This window comes from Pleurodeles waltl, chromosome 10, assembly GCF_031143425.1.
Source record: "Pleurodeles waltl isolate 20211129_DDA chromosome 10, aPleWal1.hap1.20221129, whole genome shotgun sequence".
Taxonomy (NCBI): domain Eukaryota; kingdom Metazoa; phylum Chordata; class Amphibia; order Caudata; family Salamandridae; genus Pleurodeles; species Pleurodeles waltl.
In genome coordinates this window covers 914,778,250-914,798,378 of record NC_090449.1, presented here as the reverse complement: position 1 = coordinate 914,798,378, position 20,129 = coordinate 914,778,250, and the positions used below count along the sequence as shown (strand labels likewise).

At 44.7% G+C, this 20,129-nt stretch overlaps 1 protein-coding gene across 3 annotated transcripts in view; it reads left to right on the top strand.

Moving 5' to 3' along the window:
- Positions 1-19,330, top strand: part of LOC138262023 (ATP-dependent translocase ABCB1-like) — a 935,493-nt gene extending 916,163 nt beyond the window's left edge. For all 3 annotated transcript variants that reach the window (XM_069211682.1, XM_069211683.1, XM_069211684.1), the window contains one exon: positions 18,643-19,330. In XM_069211682.1, coding sequence (XP_069067783.1) covers positions 18,643-18,840 — 198 coding nt within the window. In that variant the 3' untranslated portion in view covers positions 18,841-19,330. The remainder of the gene's footprint in view (positions 1-18,642) is intronic.
- Positions 19,331-20,129: the final 799 nt, after the last annotated feature.

The following is a 20,129-nucleotide window of genomic DNA, read 5'->3' as shown; positions in this document are numbered from 1 at the left end:
CTCGGAGCAATCATATCTCGAACAGTAGATAGGGCCCCTGCCTTCTTGCCAGAAGAACTTGAGAAGCTGGTGGATGAGGTCCTGCCCCTGTATGAACAGCTTTATGATGTAACAGAGGAGCAGGTAAGTTCCCCATGTGCACAGTGTTCCCTGTACCTCTATTCATCTTAGCTTTAGTCAGCCTAGGCTTAGACTCAGTTTATCAGAATGTGTCCTGAAAGCCCTGTAGGGGCTGACAGTGTGCAATAATTGTTGAGTCCAAGGGCATGTATCTATGTCAAGTAGTAGGTTTGGAGTCCTGAGACAATGTGGTGAGTGTGTGTTGGGTGTATCCTGACCCAGAATGTGTTGGATGTCTATGACTAGGTGAGATGTCATGACAGACATCCCCAGGCAACTCTTTCCATATAATGTATATCATGTGTGTTCAAATTTGATTGCATGACAGCAGGAGGTGTAGATGCGTGTTGTATGTGCCAGTTGATCACTATTTGAACTCTTTCCATGTTTACACAGTAATCTCTGGCCACATATGGCCTTGTCGTACTGTTCTTCTTCAGCCATGTAATGACTCACAATGCCTCTCAGCTCTTCACATAAACAACCAATGGCAAGTGGCTGTAGGCTACAAGATGTACTGTGATGCATGTAATTTTTCAGATATGGTGTTTTGTGTAGGTTTGTCCACTCAGCCTGCAGAGACCGAGGCCTGTTTATTGTTACTCACAGCAAAAGTCGAATTCTGGTCTGGTATTGGTTCCCTTTTGCAATGCAAGTGTGACACTGTGCCCACACCCACTACTTCTGCACGGCTTGCGATTTTGCTAAATCATGCCTCACTGCCAATATGCAGTTTACTGAGCCTCTGTCCCCTGATTAATATGGAAACTGCATTGGGGGCAGGTTGGTTATCTGTGAATGTTGTGCTTTGACAATGTGTGTCACATAGCCTTGACAGGTCCCTTGATCCCACAGCCCTGTTGTCTCTTTCATCCACCTCTGATGTGTCCTGTGTGTGCTCCTTGCTCTTTGGACATTGCACATCTGCTTACAGTGTGTTTTCGAACTGATTTGCCTTGATATCGGGCTCTGTGGTTTTGGACATAAAACTGTCATGGGCGGGTCTGATCAGGACTCTGGTTGGGACATTCCTTGAGGTCAGAGAATATCCCAAAGAGGTAGTGTACTGGGGCAGAAGAGCAGCTAAAGGCATACACGGGAAAGGACAGCATTGGAAGGGCACAGGAAACAGGAAAGTAAAAGCAGAGCAACCCTTGTGTGAACAAACAGGAAACTGATTACTAATGGACAAACACACTGGGGTTGTACACAGGGTAGGGCGGAGAACCTCCCACAGCAACAGGGAATGTCAATGCCTCTGTGCAGTTTACTCTTACAGATAGTCACCCCGCCAGCCCCATAGAAAGGAGGCAGCAGAAGTAATTCTGTCTCTGGACCCTGGAGCACAAGCAAGGATAGTACTTACATACACAAGACAAGTTCTTGTTGGTCCAGCTGGAAAACACAGTGGCAATTCCTGGAAAACATAGCAGGAGTCCCCTCTGACAGATCAGTTGGAATAGTCTAACCCCTATACCGTGATGTTAGGTGTCAGGAAGCCAGTACATGTTATCTTCCTTGGCAGGATAGAGGTTGTAGTCAGTAGGGCTGCATCTTGGTCACAGCTCACATAGGTTACGTCAGAATCCCAGGAATAGAAGTGCTCCTCTTTCTGAGCCCTAGGACGGAAGCTGATTATATCATAAAGGAACATTCTTATCACACTGTGGAAGAGGTGCAGAGCAGCTCAGTTGTTTCATCTTCCTAAAATGAAGTGTCTACTAATGAGCACAACAAGAAAGCGTTCTGAAATGTACAACTCTGAAACTAACCGTCCAGACTACTGGGCATCAGAAATGCACATACAGCACATTCATGCATTAGCAGTAAAGTGTAAAAAAGGTTACCACGGAAAAGAGACATTAAATTAAGGAGTTGACTCTAAAATGGGCACTAAAACATGGGCCATGCAACATACTGAGGGTTAACCACAGTAGTTGAGGCCAGGCTCTCCAGGGTATGTGTACAGTGCAAAGGGGTAGTGGTGAGCAATCTCCCCCACAGGGGAATCAAAGCCCTGTGTGGTGATCACAGCTATGGCTGTTGTACAGAGGTCCCACTGATTATACCAGATCCAGTACGTCTATTATTTTTCGAGCCCTGGTGTTTGCAAACCTTCTAGGTCTATCTCAGTGTACCAGTTCCAAGTTCTTCACATCCCAGTGACCCTGAGTGATCTCCTGACCCATGCAGGATCTCATGGATATCCAATTCCACCCACATTGTTCCTTTTCAGCAAGGGAGGGAAGGGGGGCCATAATGTCATCCAATGTAAGCTGGTTGGGCCCATTGCAATACCTTGCATTGCACTCACCAAGTCTCCGCTGTCATGACCCAGCTAGTGATTTATGACCCACTTTGGTGCCGTGCTTTAGGGCTGCTCCAGTGGGTCACTCTAGCAATGTCCAGGCTGCTGCTCCTTCCACTAGGGCCTCTGCTGTGTTTTCCTTCCTGAGTCACGGGCCTATGCCAGGTAATTTCTCTCAAGGTCACTGTTTGCCTACCACCATTTTAGATACAGCAGCTTTCAAAGGATCACCTGAGAACCGTTCTGGAGGAGACAGAGGAATGGCTGAGGGAACGTTGAGAGAAATGTTAGTTGGAGGATTACCTCTTACATCTTGAGGAAGAGGACCATGCCAACCCGCACCCAAAGGACCTTGCTCCATCTTTCCCACTCTTTCCTGAAACTGACTCACTCTCTCAGCTAAGCAGAATCCTATATCCTTTGATGACACCACCTCTGCTTGGAGCTGCGTGATCACTTTGACTGGCTGTGGCCATGCTGAGAACACACGCAAACCAGGAGGATAATACATTTGTGGGCTCACTATTCTGTCAGGGAGACCAGATCCTCGGGGTCTGTGCACGTTCCTAACATGTCGACCACAAGACAGTTCCAATACTCTGATTAGATTGTCACAGAGTCTAAGAGAGTCCAGGTGGGGAAAAGGGGATTAGGTAGGGAACAGCTGGGAAGGAGAACTGTAGGAAGCAAAAGGTTAAACAACACAACATCAGAATAAAATCACATTTAGGTTCATAAAAACTCTCTGTGGAATCTAGGGTCCAATGATACTCAGAACATGAATTAACACTCTGTTGAATCTAGAGTTCAATGATACTCAGAACATGAAGTAACACTCTGTTGAATCTAGAGTTCAATGATACTAGGAACATGGAATAACACTTTGCTGAATCTAGAGTTCAATGATACTAGGAACATAAAATAACACTTTGTTGAACCTAGAGTTCAATGGTACTCGGAACATGAAGTAACACTTAGACTGAAGAAACATGCATGGCCTAGAACTAGATTCTAATTAGGCCTCAAGAAATCCAGGTACCTGTAAAAGAATCAAGAATGGTTACTACAATGTTTCATATGGACTTTTCATGAGTTGTTACATACTGCCTGGGAATACGAGAACCTTCTAGAACAATGTCTCAGAACAAACACTGCCTCATTACATGAGGACAAAAGGCAATCCAAACATTCCCTGGAAAACAACACAAATTGTACTAAGGACTGAACTTGCACATGAAATATAACATCTTGAATGTAACACCTCTGCAGAAAATTCAAGGGCCCTGGATAATTGTGTGCACTTCAGGCAAAACTACACATCAAAGTGTTGATGGCCATAAAATGATCTCGCACATTGTAAGTGATCTGAACATCAAGATTTAAATGCAGGAAATGAATCGCGCACACTGCCGATTCTCACAAGTACATGCTAATGCCATGAAATGATCGCGCACACTGTAAGCGATCTGAACATTAAGGTTTAAATGCAGGAAATGAATTGCGCGTCTTGCCGATTTGAGTGTCACCATGTAAATGCCAACAAATGCTTGTGCACAATGCGTATCAAGAGTTAAATGCAAGGAAATGAATCGCGTGTCTTGCCGATTCGAATGCTACCATGTAAACGCCAAGAAATGCTTGCGCAAAGAGTATCAAGAGTTAAACACAAGGAATGAATCGCGCGTCTTGCCGATTCGCATGCCACCATGTAACTGCCAAGAAATGGTAGCGCACAGTGAATATCAAGAGTTAAACACGAGGAATGAATCGCGCGTCTTGCCGGCTCGAATATCAACATGTAAATGCTAGAAAAACTAAGAGCACATTCACACGTGCAAGGTGAAATCTCTCAACATGAAAATTAGGCCCAAGAACTCGAATGCCTTAGAAAATGGGATCGGGGGCCCAGCCCAACCTCCGTCTTACCGCCCTGATCAAGGATCACCAATGTAATGAAGGGCAAAGGCCTGGAAGATCAAAGTAGGCCTCAGGAACAGGAGCTCGGGAAGTTGCTGCTGCTATGCACCAGGACCTCTGAATAGTGAGCATGTGGAGCTGGGCTGGCTTCCTTATATAGAGTCTGGCCCATCCCACAAACCATACCCAGTCATGCTGCAGAGAAAGCTTCTAGAAAACCCTGGAAAGGGATCACACCCTGATACACTCTGAAAACCTGCAGCAATACATTGCAAATGAACAGTATTACCAAGCACCTTGAATATAAGTCTTCAGGATTAAACTCTGCAATGCAAAACGTTAAACAACAGCATATCAACATAATGCATGAATTACGTTATCTCATAAGTGTTGGATTTTTGCATTCCCGTCGCCCGTAGAGCGCACTGCCCTGATGTTGACAGTTACTTATTGAATATGTGTTCATGTTTTCTTATATTTTAGTATTATTGCCCTCCTCTACTGGTTTCTGTAGAAGTGTGTTGTTTTAAAAGTGTTTGGCCATGTGTGGCCATGTGTAGTGCTTGACTTATTCAAAGGTTAGGCTGAAGCATATTTGTTAGAAATGGAGTCTCTGGTTGGCAGTCAGTTTGCACTCTGTCCAAGCAGGGACCCTCACTCTAGTCAGGGTAAGGGATATAAACACCTGGGATAACCCCTACTCACTCACTTGGTAGCTTTGGACATACAGTCAGGCTTATCTCAGAGGCAATGTGTGAAGTATTTGTACCAACACACACAGTAACACAGTGAAAACACTACAAAATGGACACAACACCAGTTTAGAAAATAGGCAATATTTATCTAAATCAAACAAAACCAAAACAACAAAATCCAACATACACAAGCAAAGTTATGAATTTTTAGAGTTCAAAAGAGTCTTAATCCATAGAAATCAATGGATGTGGTGTTTTTATACAAAGTACCTGGTTTGCATCAAAAATAAAGCCGCAGAGGCGAGCGTTTGTCGGAAAAGTCATCCCAGGTTCACAATAGTTTTGACGCCCATCGACGATGCGTGCAAAATTCTGGCTCGGGGTTCTGAAGAGCCGCGCTGCGTGGGTGATGCGTTGATTTTGGCAGCTGCACACAGGTGTTGTGTCGATTTCCCAGCCACGATGCAGGTGGTGCATCTATTTTTCTGCCACAAAGCAGGTGCTGCATCAATTTTTCTCCTGCACGCCTCCTGTGTGTGAATTTCAGTCTTGGTTCGACCAGTTCCTTTAAGGGCACTGGTACTGGAGTGGGCACCACTTGGCAGGGTTGGAGTCTAAGCAAGGGAGTGGAAGAGGAAGTCTTTGATGGCCCTGAGACTTCAGCAGAGTGGGCAAGCTCAGTTCAAGACCTTGGAGACACTTCACAAGAAGAAAAACACAAGAAAGTCCATTCTTTGTCCTCTCTAAGGAAGAAGCAGCAAGTGCAGTCCAACCCAGAAAAGCACACTCACAGGCAAAGGAGCAGTACTCCTCCTCCAGCTCTTAAGCTCTTCTCTTTGGCAGAGGTTCCCCTTGATCCAGAAGAAATCTAAAAGTGTGGGGTTTTGGGTCAACTACTTATACTCCTTTCTGCCTTTGAATTAGGAAAACTTCAAAGGAAAGTCTCTGTTGTTGGCAAGATCCTGCCTTGCCCAGGCCTGGCACAAGACACACATCAGGAAGTTGGAGACTGCACTGTGTGAGGACAGGCCCTGCCCTTTCAGGTGTAAGTGTCAGCTCCTCCCTCCCCACTTTAGCCCAGGAGACTCATCAGTATATTGAGGGTACACCCCAGCTCCATTTGTATCACTGTCTAGAGGGAATTCACAAACAGCCCAACTGTCAGTCTGACCTAGACATGGATTCCACAGGCAGACAGAGGCACAGAATAGTTAAGCAAGAAAATGCCCACTTTCTAAAAGTGGCATTGTCAAATTAACAATCTAAAAAACAACTTTACCAAAATATGTATTTCTAAATTGTGAGTTCAGAGACCTCAAACTCCACATCTATGTGCTCCCAATGCGTAACTAAACTTAAAAGATATTAATAGGAAGTCCCTATGTTACCTATCAGAGAGATAGGCCATGTAAACTATGAAAAAGCATTTGGAATTATCTTACTGCCAGGACATGTACAACCCATCAGTACATGTCCTACCTTTAACATACACTGCACCCTGCTCATGGGGCTACCTAGGGCATACTTTAATGGTGCCCTACATCTAAAAAAGGGAAGGTTTGGACATGGCAAGTAGATACACTTGCTAGGTAGAATTGGCAGTTTAAAACTGCCCACACAGACACTGCAGTGGCAGTTCTGAGCAATATTTATAGGGCTACTCATGTGGGTGCCACAATCACTGCTGCAGACCCACTACTAGCATTTGATTTACAGGCCCTGGGCACCTCTAGTGCACTTTACTAGGGACTTACTAGTAAATCAGATATGCCAATCATGGAAAAGCCTATTACACAATTACGCAAACAGTTTAAACAGAGAGGAACACTTGCACTTTAGGACTGGTCAGCAGTGATAAAGTGCTCAGAGTACCAAAATCAGCAAAAACCAAGTCCAGCACACAGTCAAAAATACAGGAAGCAGAGGCAGATGTACAGGGGAAACCACAAAAAGGATTCCAGGTTTAACAATGTTTGCCCATGTTTTATCAGGAGTAGTACTTAACTAAATATATATTTTGTGCATTCAAATTATTTTACGTTTTGTGGGTGTATATTTTATAATGGCACACGTTAGAAATGGGGTCTTTGGTTGGCAGTCAGGTTAACCCATGTCCAAGCAAGGACCCTCACTCTAGTCAGGGTAAGTCACACAGAATCCAAATTATCCTGTGCCCACGCTCTGGTAGCTTGGCATTGAGCAGTCAGGCTTTACTTAGAAGGCAATGTGTAAAGTATTTGTGCAATAAATCATGCAGTAACAAAGTGTAGCACCAAAAAAATACACCACACAGTGTTCAGAAAAATATAGAATATTTCTCTGGATAAATGCAGGTCAAAACGATTAATATGCAATAAGTGTATGTTAAAAATATCACAGTAAAATTGATATAAAGGGGGTCATTTTGACCCTGGCGGTAAAAACCGCCAGGGCCAACGACCGCGGGAGCACCGCCAACAGGCTGGCGGTGCTCCCATGGGCATTCTGACCGCGGCGGTACAGCCGCGGTCAGAAACGGAAAACTGGCGGTGTACCGCCGGTTTCCCGCTGCCCTGGGGAATCCTCCATGGCGGCGCAGCTTGCTGCGCCGCCATGGGGATTCCGAGCCCCATACCGCCATCCTGTTCCTGGCGGTTTTGGCCGCCAGGAAGAGAATGGCGGTATGGGGTGTCGTGGGGGCCCCTGCAGTGCCCATGCCAATGGCATGGGCACTGCAGGGGCCCCCGTAACAGGGCCCCACAAAGATTTTCAGTGTCTGCCATGCAGACACTGAAAATCGCGACGGGTGCAACTGCACCCGTCGCACCCCTTCCACTCCGCCGGCTCCATTCGGAGCCGGCATCCTCATGGAAGGGTGTTTCCCGCTGGGCTGGCGGGCGGCCTTCTGGCGGTCGCCCGCCAGCCCAGCGGGAAACCCAGAATACCTGCGGCGGTCTCTTAAAAGCAATAAATGTCTCTTTCAAGCACAAAGTTCCTGGTTTGCGTTCAAAATCTCCACAAAGAACCGCAGAGGGCAGAGATGCGTGGAAAACAGGGAGGTGTGCGTCAATTTCTCGGGCCGCACACGGTGATGAGTCATTTATTTTTCACGCAGGGAAGGCTTTGCATCAATTTCCGGCGCTCGGTCTTGGATCTTCTTCGGGTTGAGGGGTTTTCGGACGTCCAGGGGACGATGAGTTGAATTCCGACGCTGACAGGACAAAGTCATAGGGGCTGCGTCTATCTGGTGGGTGTTGCCTGGAAATTTCTACCGCATGGCAGGCGCTGCGTCGATTCCTCTCTGGAAGTCGTGCTGTGTCATTCCGACTCAGCTGTGCATCAATCCAGTGTCCTGTGCTTCGAATTTATGGTCGCTACACTGGTGCTGTGTCGATCTTCTCATTGCGAAGTCGGGCTGCGTCATTCCGGTTCGGCTTGCTCTGAATTTTTCACCACAGTGCAGGCTCTGCGTTGTTTCTGGCAGGCTGTGCATTGATTTTTGACACACAAGGAGTTCTTCTTGTAGAGATGAAGTCTTTTTGGTCCTGAGACTTCAGGGAACAGGAGGCAAACTCTATCCAAGCCCTTGGAGAGCACTTCTCAGCACAGCCTGAGAGCAAGGCAGCACGGCAACAGCAATGCAGCAGTCCTTCACAGGAAGCAGTCAGGTGAGTCCTTTGGGCAGCCAGGAAGTTCTTCTTGGCAGGTTTCAAGTTCTGGTTCAGGTTCTCTTCTCCAGGAAGTGTCTGTGAGAAGAGTGTCTTGTCAAGAAGTGTCTAACTTCAGAAGTGTCTAAATTGGTAGGGTCAGAGACCCTGCTTAAATACCCAAATGTGCCTTTGAAGTGGGGGAGACTTCACAGAGTGGCTTAGAAGTGCACAAGGTCCCCTTTCAGTTCCATCCTGTCTTCCAGCGTCCCAGTAGGGGGTGTGGCAGTCCTTTGTGTGAGGGCAGGCTACTGTCCTTTGACATGTAAGTGTCAGGCTCTCCACCCTCCCAGCCCAGGGAGACCCATTCAATATGCAGATGTGTGCAAGTGTGGCAGACCATCCTGTGTTTAGGGTTGTCTGAGTGAATGCACAAGAGAGCTGTCAACTAAACCTGGCCAGACGTGGATTGGAAAGCATAGGAGGGTTTAAGTGTACAGAAATGCTCTCTTTCTAAAAGTAGCATTTCTAAAATAGTAATATAAAATCCAACTTCACCATTAAGCAGGTTTTGGATCACCAATCTGGCATACCAAATATGGTCTGGCTACTCCTTTCAGATCAGGATCTACCACTCAAACAGTATATGAGGATAGCCCTAACGCCATCCTATGAAAGGAGCAGGCCTCACAGCAGTGTAAAACGAATTTAAGAGTTTTACCCTACCAGTATATCCAAAACACACATGTTCATGTCCTTCCTTTTACCTACATAGCACCCTGCCCTATGGGTTACCTAGGGCCTACCTTGGGGTGACTTACATGTAGAAAAAAGGGGAGTTTAAGGATTGGCAAGTACTTTTAAATGCCAAGTCGAAGTGGCAGTGAAACTGCACACACAGGCACTGAAGTGGCAGGCCTGAGACATGGTTAGTGGGCAACTTATGTGAGTGGCACAACCAGTGCTGCAGCCCACTAGTAGCATTTAATTTACAGGTACTGGGCACATGTAGTGAACTTGACTAGGGACTTACAAGTAAATTAAATAAGCCAATTGGGTATGAGCCAATGTCATCATGTTTTAAGGAGAGAGCATATGCACTTTAGCACTGATTAGCAGTGGTAAAGTGTGCAGAGTCCTAAAGCCAGCACAAATGAGGTCAGGAAAAGAGAAGGAGGAAGGCAAAAAGTTTCGGGGTGACCCTGCAGAAAGGCCATTTCCAACAGAACAGCTCTCTGTAAGCTTCTCCATTAATTTGTCTTATTCCAGTCATTCCCATTTTGCAGTAAACAGTTCCCATTTTCCAACTGCTCCCTTGTCCCTAACACATTTACTACCAAATCTGAGCTGGAGAGCTCCAGCCGGATGTTTGTGAATTGCATTTTGGAGTATATAAATGAATACTCATTTACATACTCCAAAATAGCTTTAGTGAATATGACCCCCAACAATATTCAGGTAGATGGTTTTGATATTTGTGACATTATTTTAAAAATGCCATAATATGGCATTGTATTATTTTTTACTACTGGTATTTTAGTAAATTATATTTTTGTTATTTTAGTTTGAATTATAGTAAATTATTAGTTTTGTAGAAAATATTTTCACTTGAAGATTTTGGTATTTTGGTATAAATAATTTTGTAGATGACATTTAGGATTACAATCATTTATCCCATGACCTATACATTCTCACTTTTTTATAGCACCAATATATTGGGGCACATTACAACCCCGGTGGTAAACAACGCCTATTGCCGTGGCGACGGATGCCAAAAGACCATCGCTGCGGCTACCGGCCATCCGCCCTATTATGAACATAGCCGGATTCCTGCCAGAAGGATAGCAGAAATCCGTCTGTGGCAATGCTGGCGGATGGCGGTAAGGTGGCGCTGCTGCCTGCAGCAGCGCCACGCCAGTAGACCGCCGCAGACCGTATCATGACCCATTATACAGCCTGGCTGTGTTCTGCTGGCAGACGCTGCTCCTGGCAGCAGTGCCCTGTCCAGTCTCCTGTCGGAGGACCTCCTCACAACAGGCAAGTCGGGTGTTCCGACAGGGGAGGGGGGTGCTGTGTGTGTGTGTGAATGCACGTGTGTGTTGCGTGTTGTATGTGTGTGCATGTATGGATGCGTGAGTGCGTGTATGTTGTGTTGTGTGAATGCATGTGTGCTGGTATGTATGTAAGTGTGTGTGGATGTGTGTGTGAATGGATGTCTGCATGCTTGGATGAATGTGGGAATGAGTGTGTGAATACGTGTGTGCATGAAGGTGCGAGAATGGAGGGGGGTCTCGAGAGGGGGGTGAAGAACCCTGGGGAGGGGGAGAGGGGTGGTGAAGACCCCTATCAATGAAAGGGAAGGAATGCCATAATTTTTGTGCCGGTAAGGAAGCCATGAAAACCATGATGGTAGACGGGGTCATAATCCCGCGAGCGGGCTAGTGATGGCTGCTGGGCGGGAGACTGAAGTCTCCAGCGTGGCGGTCGGTGTGGTACATTAGCGGTTTGGCTAGAGCCAAACCGCCAATGTCTTAATATAAAGAAAATTACCGCTAGCCTGTTGGCAGTACTTTCCTCCATATTAACGCAGTCCACCGGGGTCATAATGACCCCATTGTCTTTTGGCCTTTTCACAGATTGGTTGTATAAACATTTATACATCATCTTTATATCTGCACATCAGTGTGTTAGTGACTACATATGAATAATGCAGATGGAGTATTGTATTGTATTTATTCCATATGTGGAACTAGATGCTTTCCTGAGTGTCATGCGTAATACCATTGGGGCTTGTGCAGATATAGCTTCTGCATGTTGATGGTGAGGTACAAAAGTTAGATAGGGAACGTGTGCTGGAGGCTCCAAGCTGTGCAGTGATTTCAGTCCAGATAGAAGTCAAAAAGGGAACCTTTTCTGGCATTCTTTTGATTTCTTACATTCCATCTAATTACGCTTCAATCAAATGCTTTAATCAACGTTTCATGGAATCCTCTTAAATGTGATGGATACTAACTGATCATTACTACCAGCATGATTGTTAGTTCATATCTAAGGTGGTTCTCTGTCTTTTTCCAGCTCACCAGTCAAAAACAGCATGTGCTTATGATATGAACTAGTCATCAAATAATTTTTCACTCTGAATTAAAAACTGACTCATTACACAGTAATCTTACAAGAAGCCTGGAGAATCATAGTGGTTAATACTCGGGGAGGGGAGAGAGAATTTTTTTTAGTTAGGCTGTAGGTACAACTTCCTTGACTTAATCTATAACACAAAAAGTATCCTACCATCCGTGCATTCTCTGGCCTCACAAGTAGGGTATGTCCACATAGCCGTCCACATGGTGTCACTAAACAACAAAATCTTAGTTTTTTTTTTATCAGTGACCTCCCTCACTCTCGTAGTGACATGCTTAATCATCTGGTTTCATTCTTGTCCCTAGAAAAAGGGGGGGGGCTCAACCATGTTCCAATGAGAACTTTGGAGATGTTGCCTAACGAGGTCTGTGATAAAAATACCTCAAAATACCCATTGATCTCTTTGATAAGGGTGTTTTCAATGCAGACACAAACAGGATCTTGGGTGATGAAGAGGAATTTACAACCCTACACCTTAAACTAAGTCTACATGTTTCAGCCCTAATTGATAAATGGCACTAATGGGTCCTGGGCTTTCATCAGGACTAGGCAGTGTATAAAGGGATGGAAATGAGGCGGGTATAGAACTGACCATTTGAAAGGGGGTACTTACCATCAAGTTCTCCAGATTACCAATTTGGGACCTATCTACTGTGATTTTGGAAGGTGTGGGGGAATACCAAGAACAGCAAGGAAGTGACTGGGGGACATTGTAGTTGTTGAAAAGCAGCATGGCACCCTTTTGGACTGGGTGGCTACAGAGGCATGCCCTGTCACTTTCCTATGTCACAGAAGCTGGGTCTTGAATGCAAAAGCTGTGCAGGCCACAATGCAGATCATCTTGTACTATTGTGCTGGGGTACCTGCATTGGTGCATGGTGCCACAAAGTGTGCCATCACATAGAAAGACCAGAAATGCACCAATTCTTAGTAGATTTGCTGAAGTTTTACTCCGTCAAGTTCACCCAATGCAGCAACTTTGCTTTGCGTCCTACGATGTGTGGGCTCTTAGTAAGTTTGGGCCACAGTTTCCAGAGAGAAACTGTATTGAGTTAATGCCTGAGTTATGTTTTTGTTTCAGTGCCCCTGGTGTCTGGCAGGGTGTACTTTTCAATACTGGTCTTCATTGGTACCCCGTACACATAAAACCCCTGCAAACACTGTAAGGTGAACTTGATTTTGATGCAACGCAAGCTTAATTCATGATGTACATTAGCATTTAAGGACTTTACACTAAAAAACTACAGGCCACATTTACAAGAAAGTGGTTCATCAGAATTGATGATGCAGTTTGCATGCGTCGCCCATGCCCCAACTAACAACACCATGGTTGCTCCATATTTATAATAGGGGCACCATGGTGGACGTTAGACCAATAGCGTCTCAATTTTTTACTCTATTGTGGCGATTTGCTCCATTAGTGTCAAAAATGTTGACGCTAGTGGAGCAAAGTGCAAGGAGGCCCATAGCTTAATATTGGTGCATCATTTTAATGCCTGCTCTGAGCAGGCATTAAAAATGATGCCAAAAATGTCGCAGTGAAATCTTGTAGATTTCAGTGCTCCATTTTTGTTGGGCTCCTAACCCCAGAACGCGCTCTCTTGCATACATTATGCCCGACGCAGGCATAATGTGGTGTAAGGGGTCACAAAGTTGTAAATATGGTCCATCGACAATTGCCTCCTTGAGCCACATTAGCGTAAAAAAAATTGTTTGCTAATATGGCGCAAGGAGGCGCTAGGAGCTTGTAAATCTGGCCCTATGTTCGAAATGCACAATCCCTTCATGTTCTTTAGCAAAATCAAGTAGTTCAGTGTTGTGAACGGTTTCGGGATATGTCCTTTCCGTACATCAGCATTAAAATTTACTCTTAACCCCTTCGCAGAAAAGGACATAACGGTTATGTCCTTAGCTGCGGCGCTGAGGCGCCAAGCACATAACAATTACGTCCTTGGACCGGCTCATGGGGGGAGTGCTAGCGGGGTATCGCTTCCCCTTCCACCCCTGACTCCCCCATGGCGTCTGATGACATCAGCGCACGATTGCGCGCTGACCTCATCAGAGGCTGCCCCCGGGGGCGAGGGGACGAGAGAGGCATCAAAGGAAAGACCTTTCCTTTGATGTATCTCGAAGCATTTCTGCTGCCCGATCGCGATGTGATCAGACAGGAGAAATACCCACTAGACACCAGGGAGTTTTTTTTTTTATTTATGCACAAGGGGAGCGGCCCCTTTGGCAAGGCACGCTTTCCAGGGGGGCAAATTATTTTTAGGCCTTTTCTGCCCCCCGGGGGGCATATCGGCCTTTTCTAATTAGGCCGATCTGCCCTCTGGGGGGCAGAATCCGCTAGACACCAGGGATTATTATGTTTTTTGGTTTTATGTTTTTTAGATGAGAGGAGCGACCCCTTAGGCAAGGGTTGCTCCCCTTGGGAAAAAATTGACTTTAGGCCATTTCTATACCCCTGAGGGGCAGATCGGCCTATTTCTATTAGGCCAATCTGCCCCCAAGGGGGGCAGAAACCACAAGACACCAGGGATTTTGTTTTTTTGGTCAGTTTCACGTGAGGGGAGCAACCACTTAGGCAATTTTAGGCCATTTGAGCCCCCCTTAGGGGCAGATCGGCCTATTGTAATTTTTTGTTTTGTTTTATTTTTTTAGACGTGGGAAAAATATGTTTAGGCCATTTCTGCCCCCCTTGGGGGCAGACCAGCCTATTTTTATTGGGCCAATCTGCCCCGAAGGGGGGCAGAAACCACATTGGCACCAGGGATTGGTGTGTGTATGTATGTGCTTTGTTTGGGGGGCAGCCTCTTGGCAAGGGTCACTCCCCATGGGGGCACATTACTAGCAGATCGGCCTATTTTTGGAAGGCCCAAAGGGGGGCAGAAAGGCCACCAGAGCCCAGGGAAGATTTTTCTTCAAAAAAAGTGGGTATGGCCATACCCCCACCCCAAATAAATGTGGCCAAAGTTGTTCTGCCCACTGGTGGGTAGATAGGGAAATTACTCCTGATCCATTCCCGGGGGGGGATAAAGCCTACTAGATGCCAGGCAATCAAAATAGTTGGGTGGTGGCTACCAACCAGTATGGGGTAACAGTCTTGCAGCTCTTCCCCACACACTTAAACATCTTATCCCACTGCAAACAAGAGGACATTTGATTATTTGTGTTTTGGTTTTACATTTGGGCTATGAGAGCTTATCTAACTCTCAAAATCATCCCACTTGGAATCGTGAGGGCTGCACTTTTTGGACTTGAGACGCTGCCATATAGAAAAATCCACAAGACCTAGACACATCTGAAAACTAAACATCTGGGTGAGTCCAGGGTGGTGTGCTTCGCATGGACCTCGCACCATTTTCTTACCCATAATGCCCTGCAAACCTCCAACTTTGCTGGAAATCACACATTTTTCCCAATTTTTTTAGAATGAACCTTCCTGAATCTGCAAGAATCCACAAAATTCCTACCACCCAACATTGTTGCATCTATACCGAAGAAAAATCTGCCCCACTTGTAAGCCTAAAAACATTTTTTTTTCAAACTGCCCTTTTGGACCCGCTTTGGTTCCCCCTCATTTTTGACTTGTTTTTGTCTCTTCTCTGGCACAGGCACTTTGCCCACCTACACATGTGAGGTACCATTTTTATCGTGAGATTGACGGGAACATTGGGGGGTAGTAAAGTTGTGCCGGTACGGTGATCCCTCACAGAAATGTGGGAAAAATTTCATTTTTTATCTAAATTTGAGATTTGCTGAGGATTCTGTCAAGAAAACACTAGGGGATCCATGCAAGTCACACCTCCCTGGATTCCCTTGGGTGTCTAGTTTTTAGAAATGTTTGGGTTTCGTAGGTTTCACTAGATGGCTGCTGAGCCTAGGACAAAAAACGCAGGTGCCCCCTGCAAAAACAGGTAGTTTTTTATTTGATAATTTTGATGTGTCCACATAGTGTTTTGGGACATTTCCTGTTGCGGGCACTGGGTCTATCCACACAAGTGAGATAACATTGTTTTCGGGAGACTTGGGTGAACGCTGAATGGAAGGAAATTTGTGGCTCCTCTCAGATTCCAGAACTTTCTGTCACCGAAATGTGAGGAAAAAGTGTTTTTTTGCCAAATCTTGAGGTTTGCAAAGGATTCTGCGTAACAGAACCAGGTGAGAGCCACACAAGTCACCCCATCTTTGATTTCCCTAGGTGTCTAGTTTTTAAAAATGCACAGGTTTGGTAGGTTTCCATAGGTGCCAGCTGAGCTAAAGTCCAAAATCCACAGCTGGGCACTTTGTAAAAAACAGCTGTTTTTTTTGGGAAAATGTGATGTGTCCACGTTGTGTTTTGGGGCATTTCCTGTCGTGGGCAGTAGGCCTACCCACACAAGTGAGGAATCATTTTTATTGGGAGGCTTGGGGGAACGCTGGATGGAAGGAAATTTGTGGCTCCACCCAGATTCCAGAACTTTCTGTCACCGAAATGTGAGGAAAAAGTGTTTTGTTTGCCAAATTGTGAGGTTTGCAAAGGCTTCTGGGTAACAGAACCTGTTGGGAGCCCCACAGGTCACCCCATCTTGGATTCCCCTAGGTGTCTAGTTTTAAATAATGCACAGGTTTGGTAGGTTTCCCTAGGTGCCAGCTGAGCTAGAGGCCAAAATCCACAGCTAGGCATTTAGCAAAAAACAGCTCTGTTTTCTTTGGGAAAATGTAATGTGTCCACGTTGTGTTTTGGGGCATTTCCTGTCGTGGGCACTAGGCCTACCCACACAAGTGAGGAATAATTTTTATCGGGAAACCTAGAGGAAGGCTGGGTGGAAGGAAATTCGTGGCTCCTTTTAGATTTGAGGTTTGCAGAGGATTCTGGGTAACAGAACCTGGCGAGAGCCCCACAAGTCACCCCATCCTGGATTCCCCTAGGTGTCTAGTTTTCATAAATGCACAGGTTTGGTAGGTTTCCCTACGTGCCAGCTGAGCTAGATGCCGAAATCCACAGATAGGTACTTTGCAAAAAACTGGTCAGATTTCAATGTAAAAATGTGATGTGTCCATGTTGCATTTCCTGTCGCACTAGGCCTACCCACACAAGTGAGGTACTATTTTTATTGGGAGACTTAGGGAAATACAGAATAGAAGGACAAGTGTTATTGCCCCTTGTCTTTCCCAACATTTTTTCCTTCCAAATGGAAGATAGTGTGTAAAAAAGACGTCTATTTGAGAAATGCACTGTAATTCACATTCTAATATGGGGACCCTGGAATTCAGAGATGTGCAAATAACCACTGCTTCTCAACACCTTATATTGTGCCTATTTTGGAAATACAAAGGTTGTCTTGATACCTATTTTTCACTCTTTATATTTCAGCAAATTAATTGCTGTATACCTCCTATAGAATAAAACCCAAAGCAAGGTGCTGCTCATTTATTGGCTCTGGGCACCTAGGGTTCTTGATGAACCTACAAGCCCTATATATCCCCGCAACCAGAAGAGTCCAGCATACGTAACAGTATATTGCTTTTGAAATTCTGGCATCTCAGGAAAAAGTTACAGAGTAAAACGTGGAGAAAAATTGCTGTTTTTGTCACCTCAATTTCAATTTTGTTTTTTATTTCAGCTGTTATTTTCTGTACGAAAACCTTGCAGGATCTACACAAATTATCCCTTGGTGAATTCAGAATTGTATCTTCTTTACAGCAATGTTTAGCTTTCCGGGATCCAGCACTGGTTTTACACCCATTTCTGTCACCAACTGGAAGGAGGCTGAAAGCACAAACAATAGTAAAAATGGTCTATGCCCCAGTAAAATGCCAAAATTGTGTTGAAAAATGTGGTATTCTGATTCAAGTCTGCCTGTTCCTGAAATCTGGGAAGATGGTAATTTTACCACCGCAAACCCTTTGTTGATGACATTTTCAGGGGGAAAAACTACAAGCCTTCTTCTGCAGTCCTTTTTAAAAAAAAGGTGGGGAAAAAAAACGAAATGTTCAATTTTTTTTTTTAGCTAATTTCTTGGTCTCCTTCAGGGGAACCCACAAACTCTGTGGACCTCTAGAATTCCTAGGATGTTAGAAAAAGAGGACGGAAATTTGGCGTGGGTAGCTTATGTGGACAAAAAGTTATGAGGGCCCCAAATAGCCATAAATAAGGCCTGGCACCTGATGAGGAAAAGGCCTGGCAGCAAAGGGGTTAAACTGTCACCTTACTTTTTTGGTGGAGGTGATTTTGGTTACACATCTTTTGGAAAATGTTGTAGTGTTTAAATATTTTGCCCATACCAAATGCTGTTTTCTAGAGCACTTTAGAACATCCATGGCCCTGATTTATATTGACCTTTCTTCAGACAAATAAGTTGGTACATGAGTGTACCCGATCTTACTCAAAGGAGGCTAATATTTAAATAAAATCATGATTTTCACAGGTAAGGGTTTTTATTGATGTAGTTTATGTGGACTACTCCGTCAGATCTTTTTGAGAAGCCTCAATGTAGCAGCAGTTTTGTAAACCGAGTTTCTCAACCAGTTATTTTACAAGTCTGTCAATGGCTTCATATCAGCAGATACATCTCTAAAAGTGTGCATAGTGCAAAATCGTTTTTTTTTGTGTCGTTTATTGACAAATGCTTCCTGCCTTTGCATACCCAAATAGACCTCAATTATTAGTAACTGAAAAAACAACCGCACTTTTGGCACAAAACAACAGGTTTAAATCACAATGTATGTAGGCCAGTCCATGATAATGATTCCTCACTGAGATAATGAACTATAGAGCTAGCCAGCTATTGAATAGAGGTGCAAATTGTGCATGATTTTTAAATCGATAATAACAGGTACTGCATTCTTTTTGCAGATAGTCCAGAGAGCGTTGGACGATGCCAGACAGGGACGAACCTGCATTGTTATTGCTCATCGCTTGTCAACTGTGAAGAATGCGGATGTCATAGCGGTCATTCACCTTGGAAAAGTAGTGGAGCAAGGAACGCATAGCGAATTACTAGCAAAGCAAGGGATATACTATGATTTAGTAAATGCACAGGTTTCCCATTAAATGTATTAGAGTCGTCGGATAATGTGTCACTGTGGGACACAAGATAAGGCATTGTGGGGGTTATTACAACTTTGGAGGAGGTGTTAATCGTCCCAAAAGTGACGGTAAAGTGACGGATATACCACCAGCTGTATTATGAGTCCATTATATCCTATGGAACTCGTAATACGGCTGGTAGTACATCCGTCACATTTAGGATGGATTAACATCTCCTCCAAAGTTGTAATAACCCCCTGTATGTCCAATTTAAACAAGTAACAGTCACATTAATGCTGGAGAAAAATTAATTCATGTTTGTTTCTTGTATTTTAATGACGTCTAAGTTCCGATCCTATCATTCATAAACACACAAACACAAACTGTCAGTTGCCGCTGAGTAGGTAGAGTTAGATTAGAGTTTTCATTAGAAAGACCTTTTATTTTATTTTATAACGTTGGCACTGTTTCACAAATCTGCATGGAACTTTCCAAATAAACAAAAAGGCACCTAGTCTGGCTTCTTCATGGAACGTTTCACACCGATCATCAAGGAGGGAATAAGAAAAATAGTGAACCCATTAGTGCAGTCTCACATGTTGATTCTCATAGAAAAGTTTGCTCACTGATCATGAAAAAACGGCTTAACAGATTACACAAAACTTTCCAGGTTATTAGAACTTTACTCAAAAACCATTTTTCAGACCTTTAGAGACATATTTATGGGAAAATGACAGCGCGATGCTGCGCCAAAATTGGCAGCACCGTGCTCCGTCATTTTCACAACGCATGGATCCACTGTATTTAAGTGAATACGGTGCGCCCCTGTGTTGTCCCCTATGCTGGCGCTAAATATAGCTGCCAGCGCCAATGCACGCATCCTTGCACCATCTTGCAAGTATGTCTCCATTGAGGGGTGTGATCGTTTATGTGTGGGAAGGTGTCCCTTCTCGCACATAAACAATCACTAATGGTGCTTTGGCACTTCTGTGTGTGCTGCAGAATGCACCACACGCAGATCTGCCAAAGCAACATTTTCAAATGATTATGTGCAAGAAGGGACACTTTCCTGCACATAAACAACCATTTCTGGCATTTTGCTCTTTCACGTAAAGTGACACTCCAGTGGCGTAGGGGCCTATAAATAAGCGCCTTAGAGTTTAAAGAGGGGCTTTGGCAGGGCATGAATTGTCTGAGATACTTGGTTGGCTTATCCAGTTGGATCCCACGGAACTCCAATAGTCCCGAAAAAAGGGGAACTAGGCCCTTCTGATTAGATGAGAAAACTTGTACCCCAGTCTGTCATTTAGGTT